This window comes from Pristiophorus japonicus, chromosome X (assembly GCF_044704955.1).
Source record: "Pristiophorus japonicus isolate sPriJap1 chromosome X, sPriJap1.hap1, whole genome shotgun sequence".
In the NCBI taxonomy this organism is placed as follows: Eukaryota; Metazoa; Chordata; class Chondrichthyes; family Pristiophoridae; genus Pristiophorus; species Pristiophorus japonicus.
The window spans coordinates 34,062,536-34,080,368 of NC_092010.1; the positions used below are offsets into that span (position 1 = coordinate 34,062,536).

At 45.2% G+C, this 17,833-nt stretch overlaps 1 protein-coding gene across 5 annotated transcripts in view; it reads right to left on the minus strand.

Annotated features, from left to right (window-relative positions):
• ikzf4 (IKAROS family zinc finger 4) overlaps positions 1 to 17,833 on the minus strand; it is a 145,849-nt gene that overhangs the window by 66,656 nt on the left and 61,360 nt on the right. For 3 of the 5 annotated variants that reach the window (XM_070869550.1, XM_070869552.1, XM_070869548.1), the window contains one exon: positions 8,299 to 8,353. The exons of 1 other annotated variant lie outside the window; for it this stretch is intronic. In XM_070869550.1, the coding sequence (XP_070725651.1) occupies positions 8,299 to 8,338 (40 nt within the window). In that variant the 5' untranslated portion in view covers positions 8,339 to 8,353. The remainder of the gene's footprint in view (positions 1 to 8,298; positions 8,354 to 17,833) is intronic. One more of the 5 variants, XM_070869549.1, reaches the window with a different exon arrangement.

The window sequence follows — 17,833 nt, forward strand, 5'->3', positions numbered from 1 at the left end:
CAAAAATCACCCTCAATTCACGGACATTCAGTTACATATTATTTTGCTCCATAGCCAATGTCTAGTTTTCGCTCCGCTTTATAATTTCACATGGCTGTGAATGGCAAAGTCCCACCATCGGACCGTATATTAATCCCAGCTACGGATGGTGGGGTGAGGGGGGAAATGGAAGGCCACAATGGAAGTGTCAATCTGCCGCTCAACACAATGGGCCCAAGTTTCCACACGATAAAAAAACCTCGCAATTCTGGAGCGTTCTGCAGCTCCTTGTCTGCCTGGCACGGCGCCCAGGGGGGCGGAGCCTACACTCGTGCCGATTTTGTAAGTGGGAGGGGGCGGGTACTATTTAAATTAGTTTTTTTCCTGCCGGCAACGCTGCGCGTGCACGTTGGAGCGTTCGCGCATGCTCAGTGTGAAAAAAAACATTGGCACTCGGCCATTTTTGTAGTTCTTTGTAGCTGTTTAATTTTTGAAATTTTTTTAAATAAAAACACATTAGCACTTGCAGCCTTCTCACTGTCTCCTTCCCCCCCCCCCCTCCCCCGCGGGAACGAAGCGGCTGTTTAATTCCCCCCCCCTCCCCTCCACGGGAACAAAGCGGCTGTTTAATTCCCCCCCCCTCCCCTCCACGGGAACAAAGCGGCTGTTTAATTCCCCCCCCCTCCCCTCCACGGGAACAAAGCGGCTGTTTAATTCCCCCCCCCTCCCCTCCACGGGAACAAAGCGGCTGTTTAATTCCCCCCCCCTCCCCTCCACGGGAACAAAGCGGCTGTTTAATTCCCCCCCCCTCCCCTCCACGGGAACAAAGCGGCTGTTTAATTCCCCCCCCCTCCCCTCCACGGGAACAAAGCGGCTGTTTAATTCCCCCCCCCCCCCCCCGCGGGAACAAAGCGGCTGTTTAATTCCCCCCCCCCCCTCCACGGGAACAAAGCGGCTGTTTAATTACTACCCCCCCCCCCCCCCCCCCGCGGGAACAAAGCGGCTGTTTAATTCCCCCCCCCCCCTCCACGGGAACAAAGCGGCTGTTTAATTCCCCCCCCCCCCTCCACGGGAACAAAGCGGCTGTTTAATTCCTCCCCCCCGCGGGAACGAACGCTGCAGAATTCTCCGTGCCTGAAGCACTTTCACACAGGTAGGAAGATGGTTTATTTAATCTTTTCTTATAAATGTTTATTCAGGTTGGATTTATTTGTATAATATTTGTAGAAGTATAAATAAGGATTTATTGTAGAATTTAATGACTTCCCTTCCCCCCCCCCCCCCCCCCCCCCCCCCCCCCCCCAACCTCGTTCTGGACGCCTAATGTGTAACCTGCGCCTGATTTTTTAATGTGTAGAACAGGTTTTTTCAGTTCTACAAAAATCTTCACTTGCTCCATTCTACTTTAGTTTGGAGTACGTTTTCACTGTGGAAACTTTCAAATCAGGCGTCAGTCGCCAGACACGCCCCCTTTTGAAGAAAAAAATTCTGTTCCAAAGTAGAACTGTTCTACCTGACTAGAACTGCAGAAAAAAAATGTGGAGAATTGCGATTTCTAAGGTAGTCCGTTCTCCACCAGTTGCTCCTAAAAATCAGGCGCAAATCATGTGGAAACTTGGGCCCAATGTGTTTGCTCAAATGAATTGCTAATTTCAGAAACTTAAAAAAAAAAGGGGCCAGGGGAAGAAGTTAAAATTAAAGTTTTAAATAGTCAAATATATTTTGTAAAAAGCTATCCTTGCTATTAAAAAATCAACGGAGAAAGGGGAAAAACAGCAATTGTATGGATATAACTAATGTAAAAGAATCAGTTTTTAAAAAGTAGATTTAGATTATTCCTATTTCTAGATGTACTGAAGCACATAATAAGCTGCTTCATTTAATTTGGATTCTGGAAAGTCTGACATCCAGGAACTGGCTCCCTGCATTTGTACTGTTAAATCCCTTTTCTGTACATCTGTGGCAGGTTCTAATACTTGGATCCAAGAGTTTGACACAGAGCGACGGAAAACTATTTAACAGCACAAACACCAGCTCCTAAATGTTGAGCTCCCAGAATCCAAAATAAAACATTAAACTAGCTTATAAATAGAAATATAAAAACCACTGCTTGAAGTCAGAGTCAGACTTGAAGAAGCATTTTACTGCGTCATGTTTTAAGTAAAGTGTTACTTATAAACAGTGCATTGCAATAATTAGTAGTAATACAAACTCGCAAGATTCCCCTCAAATAACCCGTTAAATCTCCATTTGGCAGAAAGCATTCCTCAACTGTTTTCATTAAATTGGTGCCTGGCCAAATTGGGAGGGGGGAAATCATCTCGTTGGTTGAATGCAAAATGTACGAGATTTGAGGGGGGAAAAAATTCTTTCAATTTGCAATGTAACTCAAGCTTTAAAAGCAAAATCAAGCAGGCCACACTACTGCCAGGTATTTTCATACTGTTCGCGACACATCTTCCTGGAAATGCTTCTTCCAAGAAATGAAACCGAGCCAGCCTCCTCACAGTCTGCGACTGCACAGATTGAGAGAAAGTGGCCCACAGCATCAAGCAGTGTCAACAGATCCATAGCTTCAAGATGCTTCCCCTCTCAATTGGAGAGGCAAATTCTTAATACAGCATCATATTTAGTGGATCTCTCCTTCACACATGAAAAAAAATGTACAAAGTCAGTTCTGGTTATATATAATAATACAAAGTCAGTTCTTGTTTACTGACTTTAATGTTCTGGGAAATGAATTATTAGCAACGTTCCCTTTAAGCTGCGTGCGTGTGGCCCTGCAGTAATCTGGAAGGTCCCACGCAGGCCGCTCACGAGCTTCTCCATCTGAAATACCGAGCAAGCACAGAAAATGTAAAAGGAACGCGCATTGAAAGAAGCAGGCTGAGCCCAACAAAGACAATTTCGAGGGAGCATTGGTTATCAGGAAGACCTGCTTAGCAAATTTTAAAAAATCACCATTTTTCATGTACATTTGGAATTCTGAAATCATGTCAACAAGCAGCAGCATAATTAAATTACACACATAATTCCTTCCTTCTGCAGGGTGCGAGATTGTGCAATTTGTGCTGTGAGCCTGATAAAATACGTGATCTCAGCGAAAATAAAAGAATTACACACCTCCCATGTGGGACAGCGACTGTCATGTACTTTCCCCAATCCAGTAGGCTGTATTCACTGTTCATTGTGTGGTCTCCCCTAGAGTGCTGAGACCACACACAGATTAGGTGACCACTTTGCTATACCACTATTATACCCACAAGTGTGACCACGAGCTGAAACTGCAATCACTTTACAGAAGTATAAACTTAACTGGAGTGAAGTGTACAAACTTCTGTTATTTTGACCAAGTGACCAATCTTCCATCTGTGAGCCAAGACAATGAGTGCTGGCAGTGCGACCGCGTTGGTTATTGCACTCGGAACTCCTTCATGGCAAATGAACCAAAGGTGGACAGAGGAAACGTTTCAAGGACACCCTCAAAGCCTCCCTGATAAAGTGCAACATCCCCACCGACACCTGGGAGTCCCTGGCCAAAGACCACCCGAAGTGGAGGAAGTGCATCCGGGAGTGCGTTGAGTGCTTCGAGTCTCATCGCCGAGTGCGTGCTGAAAACAAACGCAGGCAGTGGAAAGAACGTGCGGCAAACCTGTCCCATCTTCCCTTACCCTCAACAACTGTCTGTCCCACCTGTGGCAAGGACTGTGGCTCTCGTATTGGACTGTTCCTCTCGTATTGGACTGTTCAGCCACCTAAGGACTCAGTCTAAGAGTGGAAGCAAGTCTTCCTCGATTCCGAGGGACTGCCTACGATGATGACGAGGATGGATATTGCAGCCGAGCCCAATCCTGTCCTCACCCTGCATCAACACACCCACTGGGCAGCAATCGGGAGCAGGAATCAGTCGATTTCTATCCCTCACTCCCCCATCATGGGGGACAGAGAGACTGATTCTAGTGTCCCCGTCTGATAACAGATTACACACTGGGTATCAAACCCAGCACCAACCAGGTCTTCCCCTACTTTCTTTCCAGAGGAACTGCTTTCCATCCCAACAGCAACCATACAACACATGCCTATTTACCCTGCCCCAGCCCCACACTATTACACAGGGCCTCATTATTATACTCAAGTGTGACCGTGAGTACCCCGTGGTTCCCCACTTTAACAAGCCTTTAGTCTCTCCATCTTTGGCCTTCTGCACTGTTTAAACCAGGCTCATGAGTATCGCATCTTTCTTCGGAGCTCTCTGCCGTTCTGGTCTGAGCATTGATTCAAACATTAGCTATATCCTCCACTTTCTTTACAGTATGGGGTGCTGGTGACGAGGGGTGAAGATTCATGTCTAGGGAACGGGAGATGGGTTGACATCTCTGGTGTAGACCCTGTATCAGAACATAGCGTCAATGGGGGAGGTTTTTTTTTTCTGTTTTCAGGATGAGCAAAGCCACTGTGCTTTTCCAACATTTTCTGTTAAATTTCAGAACCTCTTGCATCAGCAGATTTTTTTTTTTTTTTTTTTTTTTTAACGGTTCTCCAACTTCCCCTCTGTTTGTATTTGCCTCTCCCATATCGTCACCAACGTTCCTGTTAACCTGTGCAGCCACACAGCGGCCTGGAGGTCCCGCACAGGCCGCTCGACGGCTTTACAATGGAAAAACCGTGCACACGTGGAAATGTGCATGGGCCGTAAAGCTCGTTAGAGGGGCATCGCACTCAAGCAAAAATTAGAGGGAACATTGCTGGTCACCCTCAATTATTTGCACCACCTTTTGTTCTTTTAATGCTTTTTGTTGTCTCACTGAATGATTTTTTTTTTTTATATAAATTCTATTAAGCAGTATGAAAGTCATTCAACCGATTAACTCCCTCTCTGCCATAAGTGTATCTGTTACTTCCCCCCTAACTTAATTAAAATGCTTGCTTATATTTTAATTTTCAGTTCCGATGACATGTATGCGCTGAAATGTTAACTTGTCTTTCTACACATGCTGACTGATCTGTTGTTTGAACAGTCCTTTTTTTTAAAAATAATGTATTTCGATAATGATCCTCAAAAAGGTTTTTTACGTGCATAGGATGCAGTCTTTCATCACTTGTATTTTCTGAAAGTGACATCACATTTTGAATCTTCCTCCACGGTCTATTCAAACAAATTGAATACTTTAAAAAGTATCACAACTGCAGCATAAAAGTAACCTTTATGGCATTGACAACATTTTTTTTAAAAAAAGGTTTGAAAACTATTTGCTCCAAGCCGGGCTGCCTATTTCAGGGATTAGGCTAGGATCAGTTGGCCAACACCAATACAATTAAGGAAAATAAATTTGTTACCTGATCACTTATTGCCATACATTGACTATTTACCTTCTAATTTAAATTCCAGAAGAAATATGAGTCTGCTGCTGAAAATGTAAAGTGCAAGGGTGAAGCACAATCGGTTATTGCTTTTAACATGATCCATTTTCCCCAGAAGATCAATAGAGATTATGATGGGAAATGTCTGGTGTTATGTGCCAAGTATTCACATTTTGGAGATAGCGCAACAGGATCAGGAATTCTGCGTCTTTGTTTATACTTCCAACAAGTTATAAAATGGAAGACAATGTCTCCAGGAAAGAAAATCTGATAAAAAGGATCCCCTTTGATGCTTAGGGGACAGGTTTGGTGTGTGTTAATGTATACAGCTTGCCAAACAGACATCATTTCTGTGGTGCTCCAGCAATGGGAAAATAGTTACTGGGTGCAGGCTGGTTAGGGTACGCATCAATTCAAGGCTTCTCCAATCGAAGCATTTCATGGAAATACCAGGAAATAGTACTGTGGTTTCAATCCGGAAAAATTCAGAACTAACAGCAGAGCCTGCCCACACGTTAGTCTCCAACAGTACAGGCAGCTGAGAGCCTGCCGTGATCTTTTCTAAGTCACTTGAAAAATACTCAGGCGCGCGCACGCCCACACAGAACAGTATGACCTCCATATCACACTGTGTTGCAATCATTGAGAGTGGACCCACTCTGTGCTGGATGTTAGTCATGGTGGTCAATCTCACAGCCCACTGATGCTCCACGGTGCACTTAAGCACATGTTTGCTCCACAAGAAAACAATGTCAACTCGGAGAAAATTGACATGCAACAATTCTTGTGGATCTTTACATAGCTACTACAGGAACAGCACTGGCAGAGACTTGGCAACATAGTGACTGCCTACCCACTTGGTCAAGGGATTTTATATCCCTCCCAACGACATCTCCTATCAGAATACGGCTCCGTAGACATGAGGAATCCTGCAGTACCTTGTCCAAGTGGCAATTATTCCTATATCACCTTGAGGTGTCAGCAGACTATTCATCCAAGGAGGGCGTTGAGTTACATCCCACCATCCACATACATCCACTTCCAGCAGGGGTCACTGTATAGAAATTAGGAGCAAAAGTCTTGGACGACTTTCCCCTCCCTAGCCCAGTGGCATGGAGGTCAATGAGGTACAGTAGCATAGTGGTTATATCACTGGACCAATAATCTAGAGGCCTGGCCTAATGATCTGGAGACGCAAGTTCAAATCTCATCACGGCAGCTAGAATAAAAGACTAGAAGAATACTGGATTGTCGTAAAAACCCATCTGGTTCACTAATGTCCTTTAGGGAAGGAAATCTGCTGTGCTTACCTGGTCGGGCCCGTGTGAGACTCCAGACCGACAGCAATGTGGTCGACTCTTAACTGCCTTCTGCCACTCGGCTATATTCAAGGCAACTCACCACCAACTTCTCAAGGGCAATTAGGGATGGGCAATAAATTGCTGGCCTTGCCAGTGATGCCCACATCCAATGAATGAATTAAAAAATTACAGCGTACCAATGGAGAGGCATTCTCTCAGTATAGACGCAGGATCACAACTTGGAACCTTCCTGGTCTGTACAGCTATTGAGGAATGAGGAAACTAAACATTTCCAATGGAAGGGAGTACCCCTTTACAATACCATATTTTCATTTGCACCTATTTACAAGAAAATTTCTCTTAATGAGGTTCCTTACTAAAAAAAAAATTAAATCATTTTTAGAATTTAGGGGCAACATTCCAAAATGTACTTTTTCTTGAGACAAGAAAGTCACACGTCAGCCAGTGGCTCGCCTCCGTGTCAGAAGGTTGTGGGTTCAAGTCTCACTCCAGAGACTTGAACACAAAAATCTGGGCCAACGCTCCAGTGTAGTATTGAGGGAGCGCTGCACTGTCGGAGGTGCTGTCTTTCAGATGAGACGTTAAACCGAGGCCCCGTCTGCTCTCTCAGGTGGACGGAAAAGATCCCATGGCACTATTTTGAAGAGCAGGGGAGTTCTCCCCGGTGTCCTGGCTAATACTTATCCCTCAATCAACATAACAAAACAACAGATTATCTGGTCATTATCACATTGCTGTTTGTGGGAGCTTGTTGTGCGCAAATTGGCTGCTGCGTTTCCTACATTACAACAGTGACTACACTTCAAAAAAAAGTACTTAATTGGCTGTAAAGTGCTTTGGAATGTCCAGTGGTCGTGAAAGGTGCTATATAAATACAAGTCTTTCTGTTCTTTTATATTGTCATGGATGCGTGTCAATTCTTAATTACAGAATGCTAAAACTAAACTTCTCGCTCCCCCTCCCCTAAAGAGAGTCAATTCCTTCATGAGAATTCAATTCCACAGGGGGCAATTATTTTGCCAAGTGGCCTTATTCACACAGAAGCCTTGACAGTAAGTGCTGGCATGCTAGCTGAATGTGAAGCCGAGCAAGATGTTGCTCCCAGCAAGATCCCACACAAGCCCACTTCCTGTAGGGGTTACTAGATAGTGATCAGGAGCAGGAACCCCAGCCGACTTTCCATCCCCAGGGATTCTACAGCCAATTGTAGAATCCCAAAACTGCCCCAGTTGAGCTGAGCTAAGCAAACTAGGGACCTTCGTTATTGTAATGAGCAAGTTCAACTTCCTTAATCAAAAGCAGTACAGGGTGCTTATGAGGTTGGGATTGAAACACAGTGGGGACTTTTGCACACATCTGTCCTACACCTGACTACAGAGTACTTTCTCCAGACACTGGGCACCCCAAGTGGCAACATATATCATTCCTCAGTCGCAACATACCTCACCTTGAGAAGTACAAAAAGGTACATGAAATCATCACATTAAGGATTATATGTGGGATATTATACGATGATTTTGCAAAGTTAGAAAGGAAACTAATTGCTCCATGAGATGGCAAGTTGAAGTCAAAATGTTTTGGGAGGAAAACATTTTTTTTTGACACTTGGAAAGGTAACCATACACTTTTCCCTTACCTGAAATGTAACCACGACCATTGCAGTCTTCCATGTCCATTTTCAAAGGGTTCTGCTAGAAAGTGAAAAAAAGTGTTATACAGCTATTCTTCATATTAGTGATTTTTCAAACTTTTATATTTGAGGGACCATTTGTGTTGTGAGCAAAAGTGTCAGCTACCCCAGAAATAAAACCGTTACAGCAATAGAATGACCTTGCTGAGCCCCTGGTTACCGCACCGTATCCCTATGTTGCCGATCTTTCCTTTTGTGTGTAAAGTTCTATTTGTAAATAAGACTGAACAAATAGTCTTAGTTTGCACCAGTCGAGCGGCATGATATTTTCCCACCTTCCGAGGCAAAGTGAGAACATAATGGACATCCCCACATATTCTCCAAGTGATTTACCACGATTCCTGGTTAATTGTTGAACAATGGCTATGCTAACCCATATCTGTCAGAGACAAGAGAGACACAGGTTTCGGTTCATGAGAGATTCATCTGCCCGGCCTGTAACAAGAGTACACCTCTAAAAAATGTGATTCTTTGCACCTAGAAGTAAGCGTATGCATCAATTCAAAGCCTCTCGAACACAAACATTTTATGAAAATACCAGGACACAGTACTTCCGTTTTCCTAAATTTACTACTTGTCTATTATCAAAATACACGCCACACACACAAAAGAAATATGACTGACAAAATTCTGTATTTCAAGCAAATAAAAATGGAGGAATATTGTGTGCTTGGATCATAAATTTATTTAAAAGGGGGAAAAAAAAGATAGAGTCCATTGATATTCTATGTAGGATATTATACGATGTTTTTGCAAAGTTAGAAAGGAAACTAATTGCTTCATGAGATGGCAAGTTGAAGTCAAAATGTTTTGGGAGGAAAACATTTTTTTTGACACTTGGAAAGGTAACAGTACACTTTTCAACAATTAACCAGGAAAGCAATTGGGTCCATTTGAATTCTTTTACAATGGGAGTTCTTGGAATTCCTGGTTGAAACCAAGTATGTATGTCAGTGTTCTCAGTCAGGCCAACATCCCCAGCATCGAAGCACTGACCACACTCTACCAGCTCTGTTGGGTGGGCCACATCGTCCGCATGCCCGACACAAGACTCCCAAAGCAAGTGTTTTACTCAACTCCTACACGGCAAGCAAGCCCCAGGTGGACAGAGGAAACGTTTCAAGGACACCCTCAAAGCCTCCTTGATTAAGTGCAACATCCCCACCGGAACTTGGGAGTTCCTGGCCCAAGGTCGCCCTAAGTGGAATAAGAGCATCCGGGAGGGTGTTGAGCACCTCGAATCTCGTCGCCGAGAGCATGCAGAAATCAAGCGCAGACAGCGGAAGGAGTGTGCGGCAAACCAGACTCACCACCCACCCACCCTTTCCTTCGACCACTGTCTATCCCACCTGTGACAGAGCCTGTAATTCCCATATTAGACTGTACAGTCACCTGAGAACTCACTTTTAGAGTGGAAGCAAGTCTTCCTCGATTTCGAGGGACTGCTTATGATAATTGATGATGGTGTCATCTACTTCTTTATTGGTGTCTGGTACTACAGGGATCTGGTTTTGAAGCAGATTTCTTAAGTATACCCTGGTTAACACAAGGTATTGTACTAATGTTAGACTAGTTGTCAAACCCAGCCCGGAAAAGCAGTGAAAAAGAACGCTATAAAATAATTAATATAAAATATAAGCAGTTCTCATTTGATGATCTTCTCAAAGGGCATTAATTAGCAGGCATAAAATTAAACTGGATTCATAAAACATTATAATTGTCTCTGATATCAGGAGCATTCCAATCGTTTTTGAAAACGGCACGGATTAAATTCTCCTCTACAAAGTTATTTAGTGTACAATTATTCCATTTTTCAATCAATGTGTCTGACTGGAAGATCATCTATGGACAAACCCTAAGCATCAAACATTAGGTAGGCAGTTAAAATGCAGAAGTCTGAAAGGGAAAACATTCTGTAGATTTGGAAAATCTAAAAGTCAGTCATCCTAAAATAAATCAATTACTTGATCACTTAAGGTGCAACCACCTGGAATCTCATTTTTTCCTCATTTGAATAACCTAAATAGTGCTATGAAGGTTGTTTTGAAAATCACAAATGAATACTAATCAGAGATGAAGGCTATATATTGAAGAGTGGCATTTTTATAGTGGTTCAGAAAGTTTACTCTTTAAATCCACAGAAGTATTATGCTTCCAGTGTTTTCCAGGGAAGAATTGTGGCTTTTCCTTCCCCCCCCCCATAGAAGCACTTTCAAACTAGCTTACTAGGATTTCAACAAAGCATCTTGCCAATGCTTCAACTTAGACAATATTTCAACTCAGTATCTTTAGGCACACTGCCAGTATTTCTACAATGCGGTTTAAAGAAAATGTTTTCAGGATGTGGGCGTCGTTGGCAAGGTCACATTTACTGCCCAACCCTACTTGCCTGGAGGTGGTGGTGATAGTGAGCTTCCTCCTTGAACCACTGTAGTTCTTATGCTGATAGTGCTCTCACAACGGCGATAGGTAAGGAATTGTAGGATATTGACCCAGCAACAATGTGGGAACAGCAATATACGCCCAAGTGCATGTGAATTGGAGGGAAAATTGGCAGTGATGCTTCTGAGACATTGTTGCTTTTGTCCTTCTCGGTGGTAAGAGGTCACAGGGGGTGTTATCAAAGTAACCTTGGAGAGTTGCTGCAGTTAATCTGGTAGCTTGTAGATAAGGCATTCACAGTGCTCCAGTGGTCATTATGGAATCCACTGGCAGGGTCGCCAATCAAGCAAACTGCTCCAACCTTGTGTCAAGCTTAAGAGTGTTGTTGTGGCAAGTGGTGTGTACTCCGGTGCACTGGAGACCTGCATATGATGGATAGGCTTTGAGAGGACTGAGCCACTCCTCGTACAGTATCCAACCTCAGCTCTAATCAGTGTTAATATGGCTGGTCCAGTTAAACGTCTGGTCAATGGTGACGCCATTGACAGTTTGGGGAGATGGTCATTACCTGGCACAATTTTTATCTGCTACTTGTCAGCCTAAGCCTGGATACTATCCATGTCTTGTATAGGCTGGCATAAGCTTTCATTATGGAGCTGAACACTGAAATAGACAGTGGACAGCTGCACTCTTGACCTTATGATGGAGAGAAGCAGCTGAAGATGGTTGGGTCGAGGGTGCTTCCTTGAGGAATTCCTGCAGTGATGTCCTGGGACTGAGACGATTGGTCTCTGACAACCACGGCCATCTTCCTTTGCATCAGGCACGACTGGTGGGTTTCCTCATCAACCCCTGTTGACCTCAGTTTTGCAGGGTCTCCTTGTTGCCATTCTCGGTTGAATGTTGCCTTGGTGTTGAGGGCAGCTACTCTCGCCTCCCCTCTGGCATTCAGCTCGAGTCCCTGTCTGTGATGAGGTCTGGAGCAGTGTGCTCCTAGCAGGACCTAAACTGAGCTACGGTGAGCAGATTATTTGTCAGTAGGTATCACTTAATGGTACTATTGATAACTCCTTCATTTCACAGATAATTGGGAGGAAGCGGATAGGGTGTTAGTTGGCTGGATTAGATGATCCTGAAACTTAATTTATTCCAAACTCAATTTAAGAGTACAATTTACCTCCTGGCCTTGGAGTTAGCTCCTGTGTGGTGACGCAGATTTACAATAGGATGTGCATTGATCAGGACAGAAAACCTCGGCATGGGTTGGGCTGGTAATTTAGGCACAAAACCTGGATTGGACCAGTCCCAAAAGTAAGATCGGCAAGATCAGGATTTCCAATTCAGCGACAAAGCAATCCAATGAGAAGATATTACTAGCTGGTTACTGCTGTCAGATTGTGTCAAGACCATGCTAGAAGCGCTGGCGCCAGACGCACAGGACAACTGAAAAGTAAACTTGCAAGAATTCACTGGGCCGGTGGCCAAGGAGGCCCAAAGCCGCTTTTATATCATGCTAGGACTCGTACGTTATGATGTTTAAGTGAATCGCAGCAATTTATGATAGATTTGGGAATTTTCAGGGAATCATGGGGATAATGCAAGAAAGTGGCGTTGAGGTCGAAGATCAGCCATGATCTTATTAAATGGCGGAGCAGACTCGAGGGACCGAATGGCCTACTCCTGCTCCTATTTCTTGTTATGTTCAGTTGCAGTTGGCCGTGCGAGACCATGGGACAGCAACTGGCGCCACTCATGAGTCTTAGTATAATATAAAAACAGTTCAAGCGCATTTTCTTCCTGTATCCTTTTTAAGAACCCACGTCACTTTTATACTCTTGGTTTCGACATCCTTCATAAAGTAATGCACCCAAACGGGACACAATGGGCCCAAGTTTCCACATGATTTGCGCCTGATTTTTAGGAGCAACTGGTGGAGAACGGACTATCTTAGAAATCGCAATTCTCCACATTTTTTTTTCTGCAGTTCTAGTCAGGTAGAACAGTTCCACTTTGGAACAGAATTTTTTCTTCAAAAAGGGGGCGTGTCCGGCCACTGACACCTGATTTCAAAGTTTCCACAGTGAAAACGTACTCCAAACTAACTTAGAATGGAGCAAGTGAAGATTTTTGTAGAACTGAAAAAACCTGTTCTACACATTAAAAAATCAGGCGCAGGTTACAAATTAGGCGTCCAGAACGAGGTGGGGGGTGAGGGGGGGAAGGGAAGTCATTAAATTCCATAATAAATCCAACCTGAATCAACATTTATAAGCAAAGAAAAGATGAAATAAACCATCTTCCTACCTGTGTGAAAGTGCTTCAGGCAGGCCTTTCGGGACCGAAGGCTGAACGGGCCAGCCCGAGACTTCGGGCAGGGCCCGTTCCCCAGCACCAGATTTACAGGTAGGTGGCGTTGAGTCGGGTCGGGGAGGTTCGGTTCGGGTCGGGGGGGTCAGGTCAGGTCGGATGCAGTCCGGGGGCGGGGGCGGGGGGGAGCGGGAGTCGGGTCGGGTCCAGTGGGGGGGGGGGGGCGTCGGGTCGGGCGGAACGGGAGTCGGGTCGGGTCCAGTCCGGGGGGGGGGGGGGGGGGGGGGGGGAGAAAGCAGGAGCGCAGGTCGGGTCGGATCGGATCCAGTCGGGGGGGGGGGGGGGGGGGCGCGGCGGCGGCAGGAATCGGGTCGGGTCCGGAGGCGGGGGGGAGTGGGAGTCGGGTCGGGTCCAGTCCGGGGGGGGGGGGGGGGGGGGGGGAAGCAGGAGCTGGCCGTGGGAGGAGCCTTATTCACACAGCCCCCAGTGAGGCCCTTGGGCCAGGGCTAGGGGCTGCGTGCTTCGGGCGCCTGGAGCTACTGCACTTGCGTGCCCAATGTAGCGCGCATGTGCAGAGGTCCCGGCACTGTTTTCAGCGCAGGGACCTGGCTCCGCCCCCCCACAGCTCGTGCTGCGCTGCGCCAAGGGCCAGAGGACCTGCAGGGAGGTGGAGAATACCGAGGATTTTTTTAGGCGCACTTTGTGGCGCGAAAAACGGGCGTCCAGGTCGGGACTGCGCCGTTCTAGTCGCGTGTGGAAACTTGGGCCCTATATTCTTACTGCAGCCTAATTAATGATTTGTGTTGGTTTAACATAGAAACATAGAAAATAGGTGCAGGAGCAGGCCATTCAGCCCTTCTAGCCTGCACCGCCATTCAATGAGTTCATGGCTGAACATTCAACTTCAGTACCCCATTCCTGCTTTCACGCCATACCCCTTGATCCCCTGAGTAGTAAGGACTTCATCTAACTCCCTTTTGAATATATTTAGTGAATTGGCCTCAACTACTTTCTGTGGTAGAGAATTCCACAGGTTCACCACTCTCTGGGTGAAGAAGTTTCTCCTCATCTCGGTCCTAAATGGCTTACCCCTTATCCTTAGACTGTGACCTCTGGTTCTGGACTTCCCCAACATTGGGAACATTCTTCCTGCATCCAACCTGTCCAAACCCGTCAGAATTTTAAACGTTTCTATGACGTCCCCTCTCACTCTTCTGAACTCCAGTGAATACAAGCCCAGTTGATCCAGTCTTTCTTGATAGGTCAGTCCCACCATCCCGGGAATCAGTCTGGTGAATCTTCGCTGCACTCCCTCAATAGCAAGAACGTCCTTCCTCAAGTTAGGAGACCAAAACTGTACACAATACTCCAGGTGTGGCCTCACCAAGGCCCTGTGCAACACCTCCCTGCCCCTGTACTCAAATCCCCTCGCTATGAAGGCCAACATGCCATTTGCTTTCTTAACCGCCTGCTGTACCTGCATGCCAACCTTCAATGACTGATGTACCATGACACCCAGGTCTCGTTGCACCTTCCCTTTTCCTAATCTGTCCCCATTCAGATAATAGTCTGTCTCTCTGTTTTTACCACCAAAGTGGATAACCTCACATTTATCCACATTATACTTCATCTGCCACGCATTTGCCCACTCACCTAACCTATCCAAGTCACTCTGCAGCCTCATAGCATCCTCCTCGCAGCTCACACTGCCACCCAACTTAGTGTCATCCGCAAATTTGGAGATACTACATTTAATCCCCTCGTCTAAATCATTAATGTACAATGTAAACAACTGGGGCCCCAGCACAGAACCCTGCGGCACCCCACTAGTCACTGCCTGCCATTCCGAAAAGTACCCATTTACTCCTACTCTTTGCTTCCTGTCTGACAACCAGTTCTCAATCCACGTCAGCACACTACCCGCAATCCCATGTGCTTTAACTTTGCACATTAATCTCCTGTGTGGGACCTTGTCGAAAGCCTTCTGAAAGTCCAAATATACCACATCAACTGGTACTCCTTTGTCCACTTTATTGGAAACATCCTCAAAAAATTCCAGAAGATTTGTCAAGCATGATCTCCCTTTCACAAATCCATGCTGACTTGGACCTATCATGTCACCATTTTCCAAATGCGCTGCTATGACATCCTTAATAATTGATTCCATCATTTTACCCACTACTGAGGTCAGGCTGACCGGTCTATAATTCCGTGCTTTCTCTCTCCCTCCTTTTTTAAAAAGTGGGGTTACATTGGCTACCTTCCACTCGATAGGAACTGATCCAGAGTCAATGGAATGTTGGAAAATGACTGTCAATGCATCAGCTATTTCCAAGGCCACCTCCTTAAGTACTCTGGGATGCAGTCCATCAGGCCCTGGGGATTTATCGGCCTTCAATCCCATCAATTTCCCCAACACAATTTCCCGACTAATAAAGATTTCCCTCAGTTCCTCCTCCTTACTAGACCCTCTGACCACTTTTATATCCGGAAGGTTGTTTGTGTCCTCCTTAGTGAATACCGAACCAAAGTACTTGTTCAATTGGTCTGCCATTTCTTTGTTCCCTGTTATGACTTCCCCTGATTCTGACTGCAGGGGACCTATACGTTTGTCTTTACTAACCTTTTTCTCTTTACATATCTATAGAAACTTTTGCAATCCGCCTTAATGTTCCCTGCAAGCTTCTTCTCGTACTCCATTTTCCCTGCCCTAATCAAACCCTTTGTCCTCCTCTGCTGAGTTCTAAATTTCTCCCAGTCCCCAGGTTCGCTGCTATTTCTGGCCAATTTGTATGCCATTTCCTTGGCTTTAATACTATCCCTGATTTCCCTAGATAGCCACGGTTGAGCCACCTTCCCTTTTTTATTTTTACGCCAGACAGGAATGTACAATTGTTGTAATTCATCCATGCGGTCTCTAAATGTCTGCCATTGCCCATCCACAGTCAACCCCTTAAGTATCATTAGCCAATCTATCTTAGCCAATTCATGCCTCATACCTTCAAAGTTACCCTTCTTTAAGTTCTGGACCATGGTCTCTGAATTAACTGTTTCATTCTCCATCCTAATGCAGAATTCCACCATATTATGGTCACTCTTCCCCCAAGGGGCCTCGCACAATGAGATTGCTAATTAATCCTCTCTCATTACACAACACCCAGTCTAAGATGGCCTCCCCCCTAGTTGGTTCCTCGACATATTGGTCTAGAAAACCATCCCTTATGCACTCCAGGAAATCCTCCTCCATCGTATTGCTTCCAGTTTGGCTGGCCCAATCTATGTGCATATTAAAGTCACCCATTATAACGGCTGCACCTTTATTGCATGCACTCCTAATTTCCTGTTTGATGCCCTCCCCAACATCACTACTACTGTTTGGAGGTCTGTACACAACTCCCACTAACGATTTTTGCCCTTTAGTGTTCTGCAGCTCGACCCATATAGATTCCACATCATCCAAGCTGATGTCTTTCCTAACTATTGCATTAATCTCCTCTTTAACCAGCAATGCTATCCCACCTCCTTTTCCTTTTATTCTATCCTTCCTGAATGTTGAATACCCCTGGATGTTGAGTTCCCAGCCCTGATCATCCTGGAGCCACGTCTCCGTAATCCCAATCACATCATATTTGTTAACATCTATTTGCACAGTTAATTCAGCCACCTTATTGCGGATACTCCTTGCATTAAGACACAAAGCCTTCAGGTTTGCTTTTTTAACACCCTTTGTCCTTTTAGAATTTTGCTGTACAGTGGCCCTTTTTGTTCTTTGCCTTGGGTTTCTCTGCCCTCCACTTTTCCTCATCTCCTTTCTGTCTTTTGCTTTTGCCTCATTTTTGTCTCCCTCTGTCTCCCTGCATAGGTTCCCATCCCCCTGCAATATTAGTTTAACTCCTCCCCAACAACACTAGCAAACACTCCCCCTAGGACATTGGTTCCGGTCCTGCCCAGGTGCAGACCGTCCGGTTTGTACTGGTCCCACCTCCCCCAGAACCGGTTCCAATGCCCCAAGAATTTGAATCCCTCCCTGCTGCACCACTGCTCAAGCCATGTATTCATCTGCGCTATCCTGCGATTCCTACTCTGACTAGCACGTGGCACTGGTAGCAATCCCGAGATTACTACTTTTGAGGTCCTACTTTTTAATTTAGCTCCTAGCTCCTTAAATTCTTTTCGTAGGACCTCATCCCTTTTTTTACCTATGTCGTTGGTACCAATGTGCACCACGACAACTGGCTGTTCTCCCTCCCATTTCAGAATGTTTAGCATTACCAGTATTTTTGTAATCTATACCCCTATTTATAAAAACAAAACAGTTTGCTATTATAGCGAAGACTACCAAGTTTCAGACAGAGGACAAAGAAACAATGGTAAAAAATACTAAATAAATTCAGGGACAGAGAAGAAGAATAGACGATGGGCCAGAATATGCTGGTAAAATAACAGCAAGTTTAAAGCACCTCCATTATTAATGTGCAAATCATCCAGTAATTTGTGGCGAGGAAGGGATACCCCGGGAGTTGTGAATCTCCACAAATTATTGGACGATTTGCACCACACCGTTCTGCTTAGAAAAACAGCACCTTGCCCTCAACCTTCCTGTGAGTTCCAAGAATTTGCTGCATTTGCGCATTAATTTACAATTAAACTCACCGCAGAATGTTAGGACCAGTACTTAACAGTGTAAGTACCCTTTTTTATGACAAGATTTATGTTCCTGCAATGCCACTCAACCTCTCTGGCCCAGAAAGGGAACAATTGAAACTGTGGAGTCTCCATTTTGCAGGTCGCA